We start from the raw sequence: 20,660 nt of genomic DNA, 5'->3' as shown, positions 1-20,660 counted from the left end.
CCCCCATTCTCACTCTACTCCCGTCTCCCTTTGCTCGTGTTAGACTGTGTGATTGATAGGCCCTTGTCTTTGTCTAATGACTCTGTGGCATCTAATGGAGTATTACTGCAGCCACTTCTCCTGCAGTGTTCTCATTGATGCGGTATCTCCCACTCCATATTACGCAGTCCATCTTATGGATGCTTGGTGCATGCATGCGAGAGTACTATGTAGCCATTAGCGCAGGAACTCAAAATTGACTCTGAGAAAGCAGTGATAAATGCCCTTTGAATCATTAACCGATTGTATTGCCATCTATATTTCTGAAGAGTTGAACCTGAAAGAAGAAAATGGTGATTGTAGGATCTCAGATCCGAGAATAGAATTTTTGTGAATTGTTACATTTAAAATGGTTTCAAGTATTAGGTTTCTCTAGATGTCTGAAGATTTATTGAAAATTCATCACCTGCCTCCCCCCCAAAAAAAGTTGAAGACCTACCCATTTGTTAACCCGATCACAAAGGCACTGGACTTGAAGTAGACTAATGTTGCTGCCTGATATATTGTGATTTATTCATATTGTATTTATAATAATAATAATAATAATCAACATTTATAAAGCGCTTAATACGCGTTGTTTCTAAGCGCTGGATACATAGACAAAAATTGCAAGTAACAGAATACAGAATAATATACACTTAAAGACTACAAAAAATTAAGGAAAATGCATGAAAAATACATGGAATAACAAAATGGTATTTATGGTAGCCAGGAATGGTATTGCAAAGCACTCTGTAGTTCGTATCTCATCAAGAATTTCTAGTATTGTTATTAAAATCATTTTTATTAACACTGTAATAGCTTTTCCCCTCTCCATCCATACCCCTCTGACTCTGTCAAACTCTCTGATGGTTGTACACCACATCGGTTTTTGAGAAGTCAGAGAGCATGTCAGTGGGAACATTCCTAAAACTCTGTACAGAATCTCTCCTCCCTCCCCACTTTCCCTGCATACATTAGCCATTGAGCATACTCATTACCGCAAATTCTACACATCTCACTGCCTAATTTACTTAAATTTTTTATGAGTTCTACGCTGTTTACTAGGCTCATCACGTTAGTCACGCAAAGAACAAGTGAATAATTTACCCGACAATTTGCACACTCTTTGACACACATTTTCTTAGCGCTTCATTCCAGATTTTGCTTTCATAACCCAACAATAGTAATGAGGTTGCATCAGCTAATTATGGTTGGGAGAGTTATTGAAAGCGGGCAGATTATTCAACTTTATGATGTAAATGCATCAAAAGTGTGACCTTAATATAAATTGGTTAGGAACTTAACAAAAGAAAGGGACAAGAAAATGAAACCAGCAGAACAATTTTGAAGTTTCTTTTACATTCTTTGATAAAATTAAAGTTAGGGGTGAAATTAGTTTATTTCATGCCTTCACTTATACAATGAAATTATTGATAACAATATCTATACTATCTCACTTATACCATGGATTTCACTAGAACTAAGATCCACTGTATAAGAAGTCTTATACATGTAGCATATATATGAAAGAAATCATGGGTATAAATATGCAACATCATGCTATTCAAGTTGGGGAGGGGTGGAGTAATAGATCATCCCCCTGAACAATAGTTGTGATGCAAGGATTTATGCCAGTGAAAGAAACTCATGATATATTTAAAAAGCGGACTAAAAACTTTCAGTCTAATTGACTATTTCCATATGATGTTTCTAGTTTTGTACTTACAGACTCCCTGTTTGTGTTTTTCCTTTCAATGCTCTTATATCTTCTGAAAAGGCAGTTTGTGATTAGATCATTATTTCTTTTTTTCCCCTTCATCTCATTACAGTCATCACAATCTGGTAGCCAGAATCCCACCCACACCCCTCTGGTAGGAGGAGGCGGTGGGGGAGGTGGCCCCAATTCAGTTGGCTATGGACCGCCCGATGATCTTCAGTCCAATCCCGGCTCAGACCCGCCCCCTCTCACGAATGTGATGTCCTCAATACATGGTGGAGGAGATAATGGAAGTGAAACAGGTGAGGTTTAGTTGCCATGACAATTAGGGAGCCATTTTCTTTTAGGAGTGTTTGCAGATATATTGGGTTACTGTATAGCAAATTAATCAGTGGTAATTTTTTTTTGTTACAGTTTTTCGTGAAACAGACTTGATAGGGTTTTACAGCTTTGGTCAAATTAAGAAGTACACAGGCTACCCAGTATTTCTCTTTAATGCTCTGTAATACATTTCAAAGTTGTGCAGTTTTAGCCATCTATCTTCATATGACTAAGGTAATATATTGGTTTTACTATAACATATTGAAGCATGGATTTGATTGTTAAAGACAGTCAAATGGTAGTGGTTCTGTGTGAATCTGTGTTGTCTCATGCAGTTGTGTGTTCAGAGATGTTTTCATCCGGACCATCTTGGAGTGCATGGGCCTATAACCATTGGACACCAGATATTTTCAACAGATCAAGATGCCTAGAGTATTTTGCATCATTGACAAATACAGAGAGTGATCCACTCCTACTTCTGTTATTTAAACTGTGATCTATGACATACAACTGATCATGAGGCTTGTATTTACAATCAATCATACACAATCAATGCAATCAATTATCAGATCCATGATCAATCGCCAAGCTTTATGTTACAGGTTCCCGCTATGATATACAAATAATGAATGAGTGCAATGGATCATCTCTTACTGAATGAAGTATTCTGTCCATTGCACGATTGAAAATAACATTCATTATTGGATTTATTTGACACCTAAAACATGATTTTTTTTTCATATGAAACTTATGTATTTCGATGCAAAATATGGTCATGCAGTGCTAGCTTGGTCTGTTGATTATTGCGTACATACAACATGTGTGCTTCAAACATGAGTGGTATTGTGGTGCCTGCTGTCTCAGTGCGCGCGTTTAATGGACAAAATCATATGGGTCCAAAATTGCATGATGAATGGATCCTAAATTGCATGGTTGATGATATTGTAAAATAGGGCGAATGATCGATATCAAACAACCAATCAAATGACAAGGATCTTTCTAGGTGTCATATAAAAAATAATGGTTTGAAATATGGAGGCAAAAAATAGGAGATGAATGAATATTAGAGCTGCTGTAAGGTTTGGATTTCAAAGGTTCATTAGGAGGAGGTTGCCCTGATATGGAGTCCTGCACATGTATTGAACCATAGATAGAAGTCAGTGAAGTATGATTACATCAGGCCAATGGTTAAAGATATCATTTTAGTTGTTTACTCCCACAGTTCCTCATGCCAATCTATAATTCACAGATTGCTTATGATGTATTATGCATACTAGGCTTTAGATTCATATATTACTGTGCCTTCTCAAAATTTCATATGGAGGAGATCAGAGTTTGTCCTACTTATTTAAAGAGCCTTCTCAATTAGATGGTTTATTCATGAAAAAAGTCTTGAATGATCTAGATCACGTTTATCTCAGATAAGCTTTTTTCATTTCTTTTGAAGTTAGTTCATATACAGTAAAATATTTTTGCTGGTGGTTCTGCAGTATGTATGGATAGAGTACTATGAATGTCAAGATCCTTTGATAGCGTCTCATTGGCAGAGACTGTCTTGAAGATGATGCAGTTGTCTTGAGTCATTTGTGATGAGGCATCCATCCATCAATCATCCCCCCTCATGACTCCCCGGGGTGTGGGCCCAGTTAATGAGAATGCAGCATCTCCTGATGCCATACAGGTACTATACTTGTATTGGTACAACTACCCATTGCATCACCATGACCATAGCAACATCCATGGAGATGCTGTCTTCAGTTCTCTTACCCCACCCATTCATCCATTTTTATGCAACCAGGAGTGACGTTCTGAGCCAGTCTTACCTCTGCTTTCATGGCAATTCTTCAGAGAGGTGTGATTGCATCACTGAGGGCTCTTCTCTTACCCCACACTTTCAGCATCTTAGCTCCACCAGGATTGTTGTTTCTCTAACATGTTCCTCTGGCTCCATTGCAATTCTTTAGGAAAATATGGTTGCATCACCATGATCACAGCAACATCTTTGGAAAATGCTACTTGTTTTGGTTTTTTCCTCTATGCCCCACTTCTCCCACCCCACCCGTACATCATAGATCTTCCCTCCACCAGGAGTGGTGTTGGTGTACCATTCTTAAATATGTTTATATAGTGACTAATGGAAGGATTGCATCACCATAGTAACATCCTCTGAGACTGGAGGATATCTGGGTTCTCTCCTCTCTGCCCAATTTATGTCATGTTAGTGCAATAATTTTTGAATAACCTACCTATACTTTAATATCAAATCAGTCTGAACACTAATAGCCTGACCAAGTGCATAATACACCTACATCGTACTAAAGTTGACCACGCTGAAGGTGGTCTTGTTTCAATGCAACATATTACGTTACATGACTAAGAATGTTCTTCCAATAATACAACTTCTCCTCCCATCTAATTCGCTCCCTTATTTTCAATGATTTGATAATGATGAGTCTGGGGTTTGGAGTGTCTTTTTTAAATGTTAAATACAAATAATCCAATACTATTGACAAGTAACCTTTACCAAAGTTTCTCAAGGCTTCAATTCACTTGCATAAAAATACATTGACTGTACAGATGCATATGGATCATGTGTATGGTAGGTCATTGCAATAAAACAACTCTTGAAGAGAGGCTATAACAACCAGTTCATGAACTCAATTACACATCACTGGATTTGCAAAAAAAAAGGTGAAACAGTAAAGTTTATCTAGTTAAGTCCTTCCCAAAACATTACATCCATCATCTATGCCAAATAGCTCATCTACTCCTACCAAGTGTAACAAAACATAATATTTACCTGTTCTACTTTTAAAAGGTCTACATTTGTCCAACTCCTCTATAACACTACCTAATTTGTCAAATAGAATTAGGCTTAGGATACCCACTTTTAGCTCTTCTTTGCCCCATGTCTTGATTTATTGTCTAGATTTGTTTGGATAGGTAGTGTATCGCCTTTTTTTTTCTTTCTGCTTGTTTTGTTTTTATCTTTCCTTAAGAATGATCTTGCTCCAGCCTGTTCCATATTTTCTTCTGATTTTTGTCTGTCTTAATGTTTTTGTTGTTATTTGATTTTAGTTCATAGTTAAATCTTACTTAAAATATATATACTTCATTTTATGTACAACATTTATTTCAAGTATAAGGGTGTGAATGCCCACCATTTAATTGCCCCCATGGTTTTCTCCATTAATATAATTGAATAGAAATACTTTGATATTCCATTTGTAGTAAATGATTTTTTTCCCTCTTCAACTGATACCACATTTTTATATTATCAAGTTGGCTATAGTTTGTTAGAGGAGAGAAAGATATTGTTGTAATTGAGTTGGCTCTCGGCTCTCCATACCTCAACTTTTGAGGTTTTGTATTTTATGTTACCATGGTAAAATAAGTCAACATTTTGTGAGTAGAGTTCAGTGGTGCCATGTCCAGTTTCCCTCAGATTGCCAGAAAAGTTTTGTGTTGCTATGTTCTGCAGTCAATACAAGTGGGCTCTTTCATGTAGAAGTGAAGATGGGGCTAATACATAGTTGAATTGCCAAGGAATGCCTGTGAAAGGATGCCACAAAGATTAATATGTGGGACTAAAAGGCCTAATTTATCACTCAAGTACAGGTGTTTTGAGTGATTTATAACAAGTACTACTATAGTAAGATCTTGAGAAAACCCATTGAGAAAGATAGTGAGACAATGTATGGTTTTAATGGTGTCTTACTTGAAGCATTACTGAACAGAAACAAACAAAGAAAGAAATAGGGTCGCTAATGTGAAAGACCAGCTATGATAATAATCTGTTTCAGAATTCTGGGACCTTTTATGTTTCATACCCAGGATCAGTTCTTGCGAAGTTGGAATATCCATAAAAAATAAAAATGAAATAAATCTTACTGAGTTTAGATTTTCATAGTCTGATTTGATATTCAAGAATGTTGCTGAACAAAAAGAAAAGCTCTAAATGTATAATAAGCCTACATACATGTATTTGTAGTTGAAGTTTGACAGTTTCAGTTTAGGGTTTTTTTTAATTGTTTTTATTTAACTCTTTTGATTCTGGGCATGTCATTGGTTTAGCATTTGTTGCCACCCATCCTCTAGCATAATTACTACTCTGCTGCGATAAAAAAATTAAAAAGAATTTCTGCCCCAGTTTTCTGTTAATATCTCCTTAAAGAAAAAAAGCGGAAGTCCGTTGAAAAAAACCACTCAAGCTTGGTGGAGAACGTGCTTCTTATTCCTCTTGTAATATTGGCCCTAGTGGTTCCATCCAGCTATGTTCAAGTCTGTCTGTCTGTCGTACTTAGCCAAGCTGCAACGTGGAGAAACCATTTAGATGATGTGGCATACATACATAGCACATGTTTGGTGAGCTTAGGGTATAGGTATAATGACAATAGCATCTTCACACCAGTGAACTTGAGATAGCATGAGTGGAGAGAAAAAAAATTGGGGAAAAGAGAGGGGAAATGGTTTTTGCTTCTCTCACCGTGACCTGAAATAACCCTGTGCCTCAGATGACTCCTAACTACATATATATATATATATATGTGCTGAGCAGCCAACCTTATCTGAATGCCCTTTTGACAATGACATAGTGAACTTTCCATTGGTGTTAGCATGATATGGCATTTAGTCTTAACCCAGTGGGTTGCATGACCCTTAAGAGGTCACTTATTTTTAACACATCCACTTATGTACAGAAGTTCGTATTTGATTAGTGTTATTTGGACCAAAATAGGCCTCTAGGCAAGATAAGGGTATATTGTTGCTCTTTAACATTGACAATAAATTAAATAAAATACCTCCATTCATTTGTGTCACTTTGACAATATATGTTATTGATTTTGTTAACATTTTGTAAACCAGTGTAATTTTGAACTCCAGAGTTTTCTTCTATCCATCTGTCTTATCATCCCGTAACTCCTCCCATCTGTAGCATATGGCAAAGAGACTCCAAGAAAATCCCAAGACGGCATTGTGATATTACAAAGTCCTCCATCACCTCCGTCCTCTGGCCGCAGTATTCCCTCATCATGGAAACCCCTCTCCCATCCCACCCTTGATCCATCCTCTCTCTCTCCATCTCTTTCTTCTTCTCTCCTCATCTCGGTTGCAGTCTTAGTTTCTCCGGCCCAATGAAGCGTGACGGACACGCATGGCTGTGCGTCAGCGTGGCTTGATCATTATTGATAATGCAGGCACTTACAAGAAAATTGCTTGCTTCTGGTGTCATAAAATCAGCATAATTACTGCGCTATGATATGAAATCTGACTTGGGTGTTGTTTAATGAGCATTGTCTATGAAATGCCTTCTAGGTTATTTAAAACACTATTTGTGACACAATGAAGTTTCAACTGCTTTTATGCCTTCTGTCAGTTCCAGATATGTTTCTTATATTATTCCTCCATCCAACCCTATGCTATTCTAATTTTTATTATTTGAAAAATATGTTTCGTATTGGTATTTTTAAGTTTCAATCAAAATCAAAATGAACATATTCCTTTTACTTCATTTTATCAGTTTATTGTATTGCATGCATTGAATGTATGCAAATACTTTCTAAAAGATGAATTATATTTTTATTCTTTTCTATTGTCAATGAATAAGAACTGATTAGGTGGCAGAGGTGATTTCTGCTGACAGGTATTTAATGGCTTGTAATGAGGTCATTGATATCTATATTTGGTAGTGTGGGTGTGTGTGTGTTCGTGAGAGAGAGAGGGAGAGAGAGAGATGAAGGAGTGAAAGACGAAGATAAAGAAAGAGAAGGGGAGCGGGGATGAAAATTTAAGGAAAGGAAGGGTATTCCTTGAAGAAAATATGAAAGTTCTGATATCTGCAACAAGAACTTATCAGATGCCTTTTTTTAATGAAAAAAGTAAAAAAAAAATCCTATTTAGGCACATAATTCAAATGACAGGGGCAAGAACGATGCGATTTGGATGATTTAGCAGTAAACCTAAGCGAGAGTTAAGGCAGCTGAGCTTGGCGAGTGGACTGAGTTCATGCAACTTTGATTGGCCTTCCTCCCCCACTCCATATACCTGAGTATATGTGGGACTCGGCTGGATTGCGCTCGGTGGGATCGTCCTCTAATTAAGCGTTGTCACGGTTACTGCTTATGTCTGATGTAGTCTTCTCCAATAACTTCATTGGCGTGCGTGTATGGCAACGGCATGGAGCGCCCAAGATGGTGGATGGTGATAGGACGCTTAACGGAAGTCTTAAAAAGAAATATTCGATATGATAATCAAGTGAAAATTTTGCTTCTTCAGACATTATTGCAAGGACATGAAAGTCCGAGTAATATGCTCCTTGTAAAAGAAACTGATGATGACTTAACCAGTGGGACTTCAATTATAGCCTCTTTAAATTTGAATTATTTACTATTATTTTAGGAAAGATCAGTTTTAAGCTTTCATGTAATAATAATAATTCTCATGAGCCCCATCTGTCTCAACGTTATCTATTCCAATTAACTGGCTTAGCTCGATCTGCTGCTTCCAGCGCCTTGCATTCAAAGGATTAATCCTGCCAGGTATCCATTTATCTCACCTGGGTTGAGTGCAGCGCAAGGCCGATAATTTTTGAAGGAAAAAAACATTCTGTGCCTGGGATTCTGAAACATGATGTCCTAGAAAAATTTGTGACTCTATTAATTTACGGTTTATAATGAAAATTGTTCTTAGAGATGCATAATAGTCTATGCCTGTGGAAGATTTGTTTTGATTTTATATAGGCCTAATACAAGTAGCAGTTAATCTGGCGATAAGTTTGTCTTCAGCTCTCTGTTAATTTTTTTTCTTTTGATAAGCCACTTGTGGACTACTGCTCTTATTTTTTGAAACCATTGTTACCAAAAAATAGACCCAATCTTAAAGGCACCTGATGTGCAGGACACCATGGGCGAGAAACGAAGCAAAACTTGCAAGGGAGCAAACGCCACCGGAGTGACCTTTCAGTGACCCAATTCCTAATCTTCTTCTATTTTTTCCCCCACTCATTGGTTGGCGGTGATGCTCAAAACATCTGCCCGACATTTCTTGCATCCTTGTTTGCAATGCTTGTAAGTGGAGCAGTGCTGATATTACATAGGACTGACAACGCTCTGTATTTACTACGTGGGATAAAAACAATGGCAGATGTTATTGCGGACTGCTACCCCAGCCCAGACAGTTTGAAATCTGAGAACATCTTCTAAATGTATTCTACTTTTGAAGAGAAATAGAACAAAAACAAAATTATATTTTTGTTGATATTCAATCAAAATTTTATTTCTATAACTTGATGCTACTTCAAAGGTTCCATGGATAATTACCAAATTATTAGCAATGAAAAAGCAGAATACCTAGCTAATTTTCTTAACCTTTTTCACTCATGGATATTTTGTGTCCATATTTTGCCATATTATTTGGTAGTCCGAGATTTAATCATTAAAGTATTTACCTTTTTTTAGTAATTAAAAGAGTTCTCCCTTTTGTGAATAAAGGAAAATTCAAGGAGGCACATAATGAATCAGTGTCATTTGTTGATTTCTACATAATGCGATGAAAATACTGAACATAAAAAGTAAGGCTATATAAGTTTACTTACCTAACATATTGTATCCCCTCTAGTACTACTATAATTTTTTGACTCCAGCATTCCATTAGTATAAAACTATATCCAAAACTATTGCATGAATTCCTAATCCCCAAACCCATGTCTATCATGCAGTGTACAATTAGCACCACTATTCCATTCAAACTATATTCATCTATTCATTCCCTTTTTTCCCACAATATACCATTTTGAAGTGGTTACCGTGTGTCAACTTCTGTATTAGCATATTTTGCTCCGTATTTTAGTGTATAGTGCATCAGTAATTCTCTTATAGAATGGTAATTTATTCAACACATTTACAATGAACCCATCAATCAAGTATAATGCATGTGTATGCTTAATGTCGCAGAGTGAGAATATTAAGTGGTGTCGCCCGACGACAACAACGTTGTTCAACTGCAAAGGGGGTGATGTGGGAAGAATTCTTTGGGGGTAGGGTGCGGAGGAGGAGGCTGGGGGAGGGGTCTGAGTGAGAGTATTTAGAGATGTCAGGCTGACAAGAACGTTGTTCAACTGCTGGGGGGGGGGCAATGTGAACAGAATTCTGTGGTGGGTGGGAGGAGGGGGTTGAGTGAAAATGTTTAGAGATGACATGCTGCAGACAATGTTCTACTGCAGAGGGGGGGGGGGGGCAATGTTACCGTGGGGGGAGGTGAAGGGATGAGTGAGAATATTAAGTGGTGCCAGGCTAATGACACAATGTTGTTCAACTGCAGAGGGGGGGGGGGTAATGTGGAAAGAATTTTGTGGGGGGAGGAGGGAAAAGGGTGAAGTTGATAATGATACAGAAGTAAAGGTTCACCCCTGTAATGTATGTCCCTGCTTGTCCTCAGGCAATGTTTATTACCAAATTGGTTTGAATCAAGAATCTTCACTTGTTAGCTATATAAGATGACTCAGTTTCTTGTATAGGACCAAGAAAGTGAAATAGTCAAATTAAAACTATATATGTTTTGGGTTCAAGGATTTGTGTTCAGACAATATATCTCTTTATCACGTATATTTCTGTTGCGTTCAGATAATATATCTGTTTATCACATATATTTCTGTTGCGTTCAGACAATATATCTCTTTATCACATATATTTCTGGAGTGTTCAGACAATATATCTCTTTATCACATATATTTATGTTGTGTTCAGACAGTATATCTCTTTATCACATATATTTCTGGAGTGTTCAGACAATATATCTCTTTATCACATATATTTCTGTTGCGTTCAGACAATATATCTCTTTATCACATAAATTCCGTTGTGGCCATCTCAGTTTCAATTACATTTCTTTTTATTTATCTTTATTTCTGCCTTCCTTTCATCGTCTCTCCTTTGTTTCTTTTCACCCTTCTCTTCCTCTATTTCTCTCTCGTCTCATCTTTTTTTCTTCCTTTTGTTTTTCCCTGTCTTGTTTGTATAAAGGGGCTATGTGAAATTATACTGTTAATGTGAAAAAAAAATATTTAGAATGAGTCTCATGTTATTTGAGTTTTCACTGGAAAACTTTCACAAAATTGACAGAGGCTACTTTTCGAAGCAATAAGATTATTAAGAAAAAATACCAATCTCAATAGATATCACATATAACTTCTAGGTACATGTAATTCATTTCTAATGTGTTATGAAATTCATTTTGACTTGGATCACAGTAGCAGTGTGTTTATTTACAGAAAAGTTCATAATACTTAGAACTTGAAAAATTACATGAACAACTGGCATGCATTGTTCATCCAGCACACACATTCACACCAGGGACCAACCCAACTATCTGTATTAGATTTAATTTTGTAGTTTTCTGAAGAAATAAAATAGACTTTTGCAGTAATACCAATCATACTCAAGGAATGATATATTTGATGTAGATTTTATAGTAAGTGAAGTGTCCTCAATACAGGAAAAGGACTTAAAAAGATGAAGCTACTTTGTTGAACATAGACTGAATGAATACAACAATATACCTTCATTCTATACAATATTTAAATGATTGATTACTAATCTTTCACAATGTAATGGTGATGATGATAAATGAGTGGAAAGCAAGAATGTGTAGAAGAGAGAGTTTCTCCTTTTGAAAGGTTTTAATTGATAAGGTAGAGCATCAATATATCAAGATCTGATTATATTGGTATCATCAATGTTTTGAAAAGAATAGGAAATTCTACTTTCATAACTTTGGCATCCCCTGCAGTCTTTTTCTTTTGAGATCGTACATAATGTCAATTTTCAATGTGAATTAAACATCATGGTCTTTTGTTATGCTCAACTATTATATGTTTAAGTACTGTTCTTGCTCTTCTGAATTTTTTAAAACATACAAACAATAATTCATTAATTTATTCCGAATTGATTTTAGGTAATGAATAGCGATTGGTAGTAATCTGAATTGAATTTTCGTCCAACCTGCCAAAGGGTATTTCAAATGATTGGCAAATAATTGATCTACAGAGAATACAATGTCTATTAAATTTCCTGATCTAAACTAAAATGAAATGCGGCTCTAAGCTGTGTTAATGACATCAATCAGATTCTGACGTGGATTCAACCATAATACTGCTTAGATAAAGATATCTCTATCATAATCTTACCCCCCCCCAAAAAAAAAGAATTGAAGGGAACATAAAATGGCCCATTTAATTTATTTACTCTGTTTCTTTAATTATGAGTAATACATTATTATTCAAGAATAATGCAACCTTGAAGTGAAAGGTCCACCCCATCCATAAATTTGAAGAATGAATTTATTTTAGATATAGTATAGCTTCCTTTTTATTACTTCATATAAAATCTGCTATGTATCACTTTAATTTTGATTATCAGAAATTTCCAACAAATATTGAGTCCAGAATCCTTTTTTCACTTAATCTCTTGTAGCAAAGCAATCATTTACATTGATATTTTAACCCTGTCATGGCTTTTGGCGCAAAACCACTGCTGTCTGTGGCAACAATTATCATCTTGTGTGAAACATGGAGCATTGGCAGCGCTGGCAAGAAAATATGATTGCAGATGGTCGGCTAGTAACAGGATTTTAGAAGTCCCTCAAGGATTAATTGCAATTTAAGAGATTCCCCCCATATTCAAATTTGATTTTAATGTCTCTTAGAAGCAATAAGGGTAGAATCAATTGGGCCATTCCCTTGCCATTATTTTTTTCCAAGCGTTTAGTCTGTTAAAGGCATGGATTGCGGGAAGCTTATAGGCACTGTTTACACAAAGATGAATGCAAATGGGTTGATGGTGATAAGATATAAAGATGTGCGCTCATTCTGAGGATATCAAATGAACTTGACCTGATTAGGAGGTGTTTTCCTCAAAGTGATATGAGTTGAAATCTACAATATTGAACTGAATATTATAGTGAATAGATGCAGAAAAATTGGGATTCTTATTACTTGTCTGTTTTAGAAATTCAATGCATTTCAATCATTAAATAATGGAAACAGAAACAATACAAACAATACAGCAACCCTTTAAAATCAAGTCTTGTACTGAGAGAGTGGCAAAGAACTTATTTGAATATTATGAAAAAATAGTCTGTTGTATTCAAGCTTATGAATTAAGTTAAAAAAAGTTAGTATTGTTATCTCCATCTATTGGAAGTAAACTGTGATAGACCATATATTACTTGGAACTATGTAAGCTAGAAAATGCTTAGCTTGACAATCTATCACTGATTATCGTCAAGGTGCTCGGTCTCATGATGTCTTGTGAAAATGGGGTTGTGCTATAAAAAGCATCTTAGGGATACAAGGGACGAGTAATCAGGTTTTCTTCTGTGAAAGCTTTTAATAATCTAAAGTGGTCTTTGATAATTTGATGTATCGAGGCTGTGAAATGTGTGTAGTTGATATCTGCTCCAGTACATAACCTTATGAATAATAAAAGTCACACGGAAGATGCCGCTAGAAGCTGATAATTTCTTACAGCCAAGTCATCAAGATTTGTAGATGTGCTTTTGAAATCAATAAATAAAAATGAAATTTATATGATAATTTCATGTTTATGATACCCTTTCTAGATGACATGAGTGAGGCATTTTACTTGTATTTATACCAAATTCTTCATTATAGTCCATTGAAACATGTGTGAAAACCCCTATGAAACAGTATCTAGCTTAAATTGAATCTCTAAACTAGAAAAAATTGTTATGAAGAGACCCTAATAAAAAATGTTCTGATTTCACAAATAGTCCTTCATTGGAGATTATATAGTGTATGAAAATGTCTATATTATACTGATGTAGATTTAGTTTGTATTGAGATAGTCATAGGATTTCTTTTTAAACATTTCATTAACAAACACTTATTATTCTATTCTTAAGTATAATGCACATGTTGTTTTCTTTTCTGTGTAGATCAAATATATGGACAGCATTTTCATTTGGTTATGGATTTGACTTTTTTTATTACACTAAGTTTTTCTTATCTAAAGTAGATTGTAAAGTGTTTTTTTCTTTAATCAAGAAAATCAGAAATATGTAAACTAGAGGATGGTAATTAAGTAAGATTTGAATTTTAGCAGAATTATTGAAGTATGAATTAATGATAGTTGTAAATTATGTTTTGTAATACTACAAGTTGATATTTACAGCTATATTTTTAAAAGACACCTTTAACATTCCAAAGAAATATTGCATATGTGGGTGAATTAAAAAAAAAAGATACTTAAGTACTGGTTATACATTTTTTCTTACAAACCTGTAAAACAAACCCTATGCTTGAAAGATTTTGCTTGCTGTCCAAATCTACAACAAACAAAATGATTAGTGTATTTTGTTAAACTTATTTTCATGTATACGCACGGAGGGCAGTTAAAGAGAAATTCCTGTAGTTGCAGTAAACACTGATTTCATGAGAAAGTCTGTAAAACAAGGATTAATTGTCAGTATATCATCGAGGATCTAGATCTAGTACAGTTACATCAACTGAACTTTGTGAATCTTGAAATCTACGCTGAAAAATATTCACACCGAAGATCCCCAACACAGATAAGCACACGTGGGGCAATGTATTATTGCTTAGAGTGTCGGGCCCGACGCCCTACCCGAATCCTGTGCTTATTTGCTGATTTCTTAGCAATTACACAATTTCTTGCAGAATCCTTTGGCACATGCGTTTTATTTATACAAACAGACACTTTGGTGGTCATTTCATTGGATTCTGTACGAACTCATGTTGATATCGTTACCAAAACTCGCATTTACCTTTAATCTGCTTGCAAGTAAGTGACATGCATATATGTATGGGTCCAAGGCAGTATCATTTTAAAGACTTTAAGATGATCCTCGGTGAGGCCTGAAAGCCATATGTCCTTTGGGCTTGTACTTGACTTTACAGTTATATTCTTTTCTGCAAGATGAACCATGTACCACATTTATCAAGCTTGCATCAAGTGTAACATTATACCACATATAGAGGGCAGCATTGTTGTTTCTTTGATCCATAGCTGCTCTCTAAAATGTTCTTTTCAGATCTATTGATGTACAAATAGAGTAATAAAATATCTGGATTTAGAAATTGGGACCTCTAAAATATGGTTTTATGGATATGATTATGGAAGCGAGCTTTATTATCAGAGATGGGTGATGGGAATATTAGGGTACCATATAATCATGATATTAATGAATCATGAGTTTGGGATTTTCCCTTTCTGGTCAGTGCATCTCAGGAGAACCATTGTTGTATGTATATGAATTTTTAAAAATAGCAAATGTCAATGTTCATAGACTACTGTGAGAGTGAAGGTATGAAAATAACAGATCTGTAAAGTTTATATCCTCAAGACTGCTGAATGATGAATTCCATTTTTCAACAATAATAGACCGCATTTCTTCTTTGTATAAAAAATTATGTAATTTAATTGCATGTTTTGAATTTGTCTTTCAATACTTGGAAAATAAAATCCTACTACTTTGATACTGTATTCCAGTGGTGTAAAGAGCAATAAATTTTGAGGGGGCTAGATATGGCCTATTGTGTAAATTTTGTTTTAAAAATTGTGAGAAAGCCAAGCAACCAAGCAAAGAATTTCCAAATTTTTATTACAAGGTTATGATAGCCTTTGACACATTCAGAAAATTTAACGCATTTAACTCTTCTTTCTTTTTTCCTTAATTGTGAAAATTTATTCATTTATTTATTTATTATTATTATTTTTTTTTTTTTTTTGTTGGGGGGGTGAAGTGCCCCCAGCCCCCCATGTCTGTATGCAAGTGCTGTATTCTGTTAACACTATATAGATACAGGCACAAGAAGCAATGGAGATGGAATCAAGTCATGTTTGGTCTGTAGAATTCTTCTTATCCTCTGAGATACAATGTTGGAAAAATCCCAGAATTAAAAAAAAAACAATTTGTTTTTAAAAACATACATAATAGTCTTGAGATGAGTTTAATAAAGGGCAATTATTTATGGTATTAAGATTAGGTTATACATGCATCTATATGGATATCTATTCATGCGAGAAATCATCAAAAGAGGAGAACCATCATGTTGACCCCCCTCAAGTAAATTTAGACCTTCATTTGGAAAAGTTTGATAAAACTATACTATGAAATCTTTAATAACTATTTGATGGTGATTCATTTACTCATTCTGTAAATTCTCCCTGCCCTTAATTTATACAGGACATTTATATCCAAATGACTAACAAAATATCAACTCTGCTGTGATTTTTAACTCTAAATCCTTTTGTGTACAAATACATTTTTTGGCCATTTACCTACTGTCTGCTTTTTCCCCTGTTTGCATGACTCGACTCCCTGTCATTAATATCCTGCCAAACGACTTCATTATCAAGAGATTCTTTCTTTCCAATCCAACCCCAAAAAGGGAACACTCCCAAATTTAGAAAAATGAAACGCACTTCCCTTATTACCCCTGCCTCTTATCTTAACCACTTCACTCAACTTTCCTGAACAACATTCATGATTTTTAAGGAAAAAAAATAATATAATCGGAATGAAAGGGAGTTATTCACATTCCATGCACATGGATGATATTAAGGATATTTCCGCTTGTAGCCAGCACAAGTGAGGGCAGACGGTTCGTCGCTTAACATCAGGGGAAAGGAAAAATGGAAAAGTTAAGGATGTGTGACACATAGACATAAAATTTTCAAAATGATGTTATTTATTCCATTTCCACCCCTTTCTTTCGTGAGAGACCCAGAAGTATCAGGACTCACCCCTAGACTTGATAAATAGTTTCCGTTATTGTTACAGAGGCAAGAAAGCTTGTTGTGATACTATTGATCTCTGCTCTGATTGATGTGATTGGTTGGAAGTTTAGAATAGTTTCTTTTTGTGTATGGGAGGGGGAGGCAGAGATGAAGTTTGCAATTGGAGAGTACGCGTAATGTGTGCTCCTACCTTTGGTAGGAAGGATTTATCACGATGTCATGGTATAGTCAGTGGTTCTTAATATGATCTTTAATCAAGAGGCTTGTGGATTCAAATTCTACTTAAGACTTTAATTTCTTTGAACAAGATATTTCCCCATATTGTACTCCATCAACACAATTGAGGTAAATGGGTCCCTGGCAGGAATTTATTCCTTGAAACATAGTGATTTAGATACTGAGGTGCTAAGTGCTAAATAAGCAGGTATAATTGAATGTGGAAATGTTCATTTGAAGCATACTGATTTAAAATTATTTTCAGTAAGATTTTATATAATTTTGCAGGTATGCTTCTGACAGAATTCTACCAATTTGGTCAGCATATTTGAAAGGATATTTATAATTGCCTTTTTATTTTGAACTATTTCAATCTTATGGATTAATAAGATGCTGCTTTCAACCAACATATATGTAAAGTTATTCTGTTATTAGAAACATGTATCAAAACAAAACAAATGGAATTGGAACATGTTTTTCAAAGTACAATATTTACATTTTTCATTTTTTCATAGCTGCCATAAGATATGCTGATAAATAAAACACCTCAGCAACAAATTACGAGGCTGTTATATAATTTGTCTCCCTCTTAACGTGAAAGTCACGCAGACGTGTGTTTTTTAGAGTTTGATCCATACACACGTCACTCCGTGCAAGGGATCTGATGACATTTATGCACCTCGAAACCTATTGAGCATTTTGCCAGGTGCCGGAAGGCCACAAAAAAGTCTGCCAAACCCGGGCTAGTTAAATAAATTTCATCATTACTCGGTGCAGAAAGCCAGAAAACCACCTATAAATTGAGTTATGAAAAACTAATTAGCACGAAAAGTGCAGATAACACTATATAGTTTAGTGTTACCGGAAGATGGTCTCCTGGAATCTAATTTAGAGCAGCCCCTTTCCCGGGCAGATAGAAAATTTGGGAAGTTGGGTGATTAAAACAACATCAAGATAGAAAAATGACAGGAGAGGAAGGGAGATTTAGTGTTTGCTAGATTCTGATCAAGAGGCAGAAAATATAGGATGATGCATGATGGGTACAGAGGTTCACTTCAAACTTAGGTATAAAAAAATTTCCATAGATTTGGATGTAGAATTAAGAGCCATGGATTCAATTCATATTTCCTTTTCTCAGGGTTATATGGATCAGAGGCCTCTTCAGTTTATGTTATCCCTCTGGATTAAGAAATATTTTCTTTAAACTTAGCTTGTCGTTTTAAGTTTTGGTAAATCCTCCTAACCCCCCTAAAAAGTGTTCTGTCACTATTCCAGTTCATCTCTAATTGATATGAATGTGTACATATCCCAACGTGCATGGTATGAAAGATAAAAAATATTCCAGAGGTTGCATTTTGTGGTTTTACCCAATTTATTTGTTTCATTGTCCTGACCATATTTCCTTTTTTTTTCTTTTTCATGTAGACCATACAAGCATAGAATATACTAGAAATGTCAGGATATAATTTTTTTTTGGCTGATATACAGTCACTAAATTTGTAAGGTTGAAGTCAAAGCAAGACAGGCTTTTAAAACTCTAACCTATGTAGCTATTTACCAATTACAACACGTGAAATTAATTGACAATAAATAAAATAGTAAAATACAGTATTCATAAGGGGTCCTTTTTTTTGGGGGGGGGTATTGTTATACATGCTTTGAATCTTGTACCACAACCTATATCCTTTGTGACGTCATTTGAAATTCAACCAGTGATTATTCATGTAGAGCGAAGCGATTATTCCAATTCTTTGCATCTGACTTTCTAGGAATGTAATTGATAGTCAATCTAGAAATAAAGATCACAATAGAATTAGAATATTTGAATTTAAAGACCTCTTTTAAAAAGCTATATTTTCTACAGGGCTATATTGTTTATGATGTAGAAACAACATACCTCTCCGCTTGGCTCTACTAATTGTTATTGCAATATATTGAAGATAAACTCTTCACAGCTATTTTGTAATCATCAATATGATCCAATTTGTTTTGCAATAAAATTATTCCCCTGAATATTATAAAAAATTACTCCCTTTAAGGTGTATTAGAGAAAGCTTAGCTTCACTTCACATCTGAACTTCAGGATGAATTAATTAAAGATGACTTATTGATGAGCTCTTGCAATCTAATTGCTGTATCAGACTAATGTCTTAAACACATGTCTGCCCCATCACCGCAAAATATGATGCATTTCTTTCCATTTGCACTCCTACTTCATCGTACAACTGCTGCGAAAAAGGAAAAAAAAAGTTAATATATACTTCCAAATTATGTGATGAGATATGGAGTATGTGACCATGCATAGGTTGTGGAGAATTAATTATTTTTTCTTTCATATTTTTGTAAGACAGTATTCTATAACTTTCTTAATATACTGTACATTGTAGGTTGGTCAACTAATTCCAGTGTTTTATAGTAGAAATCAATATCCATATCTTTATTTCTCTTCTTTTGAACAAGACTTTTTATGGGGGTGGGGGCAAATTTGGGGTTCTTTTTCTTCATATTATATCAATTAATTATTGCTTTTTCCATCATCAATTGATATGAAATTTTGAGATAAAGTGAAGTATAGAAGAATAGTAATACTATTGTGTTATACAATATTTAGTGGAAATTATGGTGTCTTATAAAACACTTCCACCAATCTTTGTTCATGAAAAATCAATGGGGCATTATAATTTGTGACTAATGTATAATTAATTATATACTGGTAAAATAATCAAATCTACAGTTTGCCATTTAATTATATTGTTTTTTTCATGCATTATATCATCCAGTGATAATCTTCCATTTTCACAAGATGTTTTGTTCTTATTGAGAAAACATTAGTGACACATTATGGAGTCACCTGGTGTATTAAAAACATGCATCCATCCAATCATTCCTCATCAGTTTCTTGGAGCAGGCAGGAAAGGGGTGCTTAGACTTGTTAATCCACCCCCTATTAATCCCCATCTTCCATTATGTAATCTTTTGTCTGTGATAAAGCTTTATCTATATTGAATTGTCTCATATACTGATGATAGGTATATTAAAAGGATTATTTTCTTACATGGATGGTAATGACATGAATTTTGCTTTGTATTGATGCATTATTGACATTCATACATCCAATATCCATGATGAGTAAAGCTAAGCATTATTGGGTCTTTTTGTTATTGTATTAGCTTATACTTGGTTGATGATATTCTGTGGCAGAACATTTCAATAATAATTCAATTACACATGAATAATAATCATGAACCTAAACCATCATCAATTTAATACTGAATTAGGGCTATTGATGGAGGAATATAGGTCTCTTTAAAACCCAAGTTAACAGTGTAAATTTGCATACCTTTCATCTGATCATCCATGATCCGATAAGTCCTTCCTTCAAATAACAGTAACATGGACTATCTATGCACCTCAGTCCTCACATTATTTCACAAGTGATATAATTACTAGACATTACCTCATGAAATTACTTCACCTTTTATGAATTAGAACTTGGAAGATTCTTATTTCAATGTCAATGCAATGTCAGGATCTTTTTTAAGACTTTACTTCTCAATTCATTCACTTGTTACAAATAAGAACTTAAGAGATTCTGTTAAGTCAATGCC

The 20,660-nt window shown here is 34.8% G+C and overlaps 1 protein-coding gene across 1 annotated transcript in view; it reads left to right on the top strand.

The window, feature by feature from the left end:
• Positions 1–76: 76 nt before the first annotated feature.
• The window catches only part of LOC121419455, a 73,758-nt gene continuing 53,174 nt past the window's right edge, over positions 77–20,660 (top strand). Inside the window, exons 1-2 of the mRNA XM_041613933.1 lie at positions 77–142; positions 1,851–2,040. Coding sequence (XP_041469867.1) covers positions 77–142; positions 1,851–2,040 — 256 coding nt within the window. The remainder of the gene's footprint in view (positions 143–1,850; positions 2,041–20,660) is intronic.

The sequence above is a fragment of the Lytechinus variegatus genome, chromosome 7 (assembly GCF_018143015.1).
Source record: "Lytechinus variegatus isolate NC3 chromosome 7, Lvar_3.0, whole genome shotgun sequence".
NCBI lineage: Eukaryota > Metazoa > Echinodermata > Echinoidea > Temnopleuroida > Toxopneustidae > Lytechinus > Lytechinus variegatus.
This window is presented reverse-complemented; position numbering and strand designations above follow the sequence as displayed.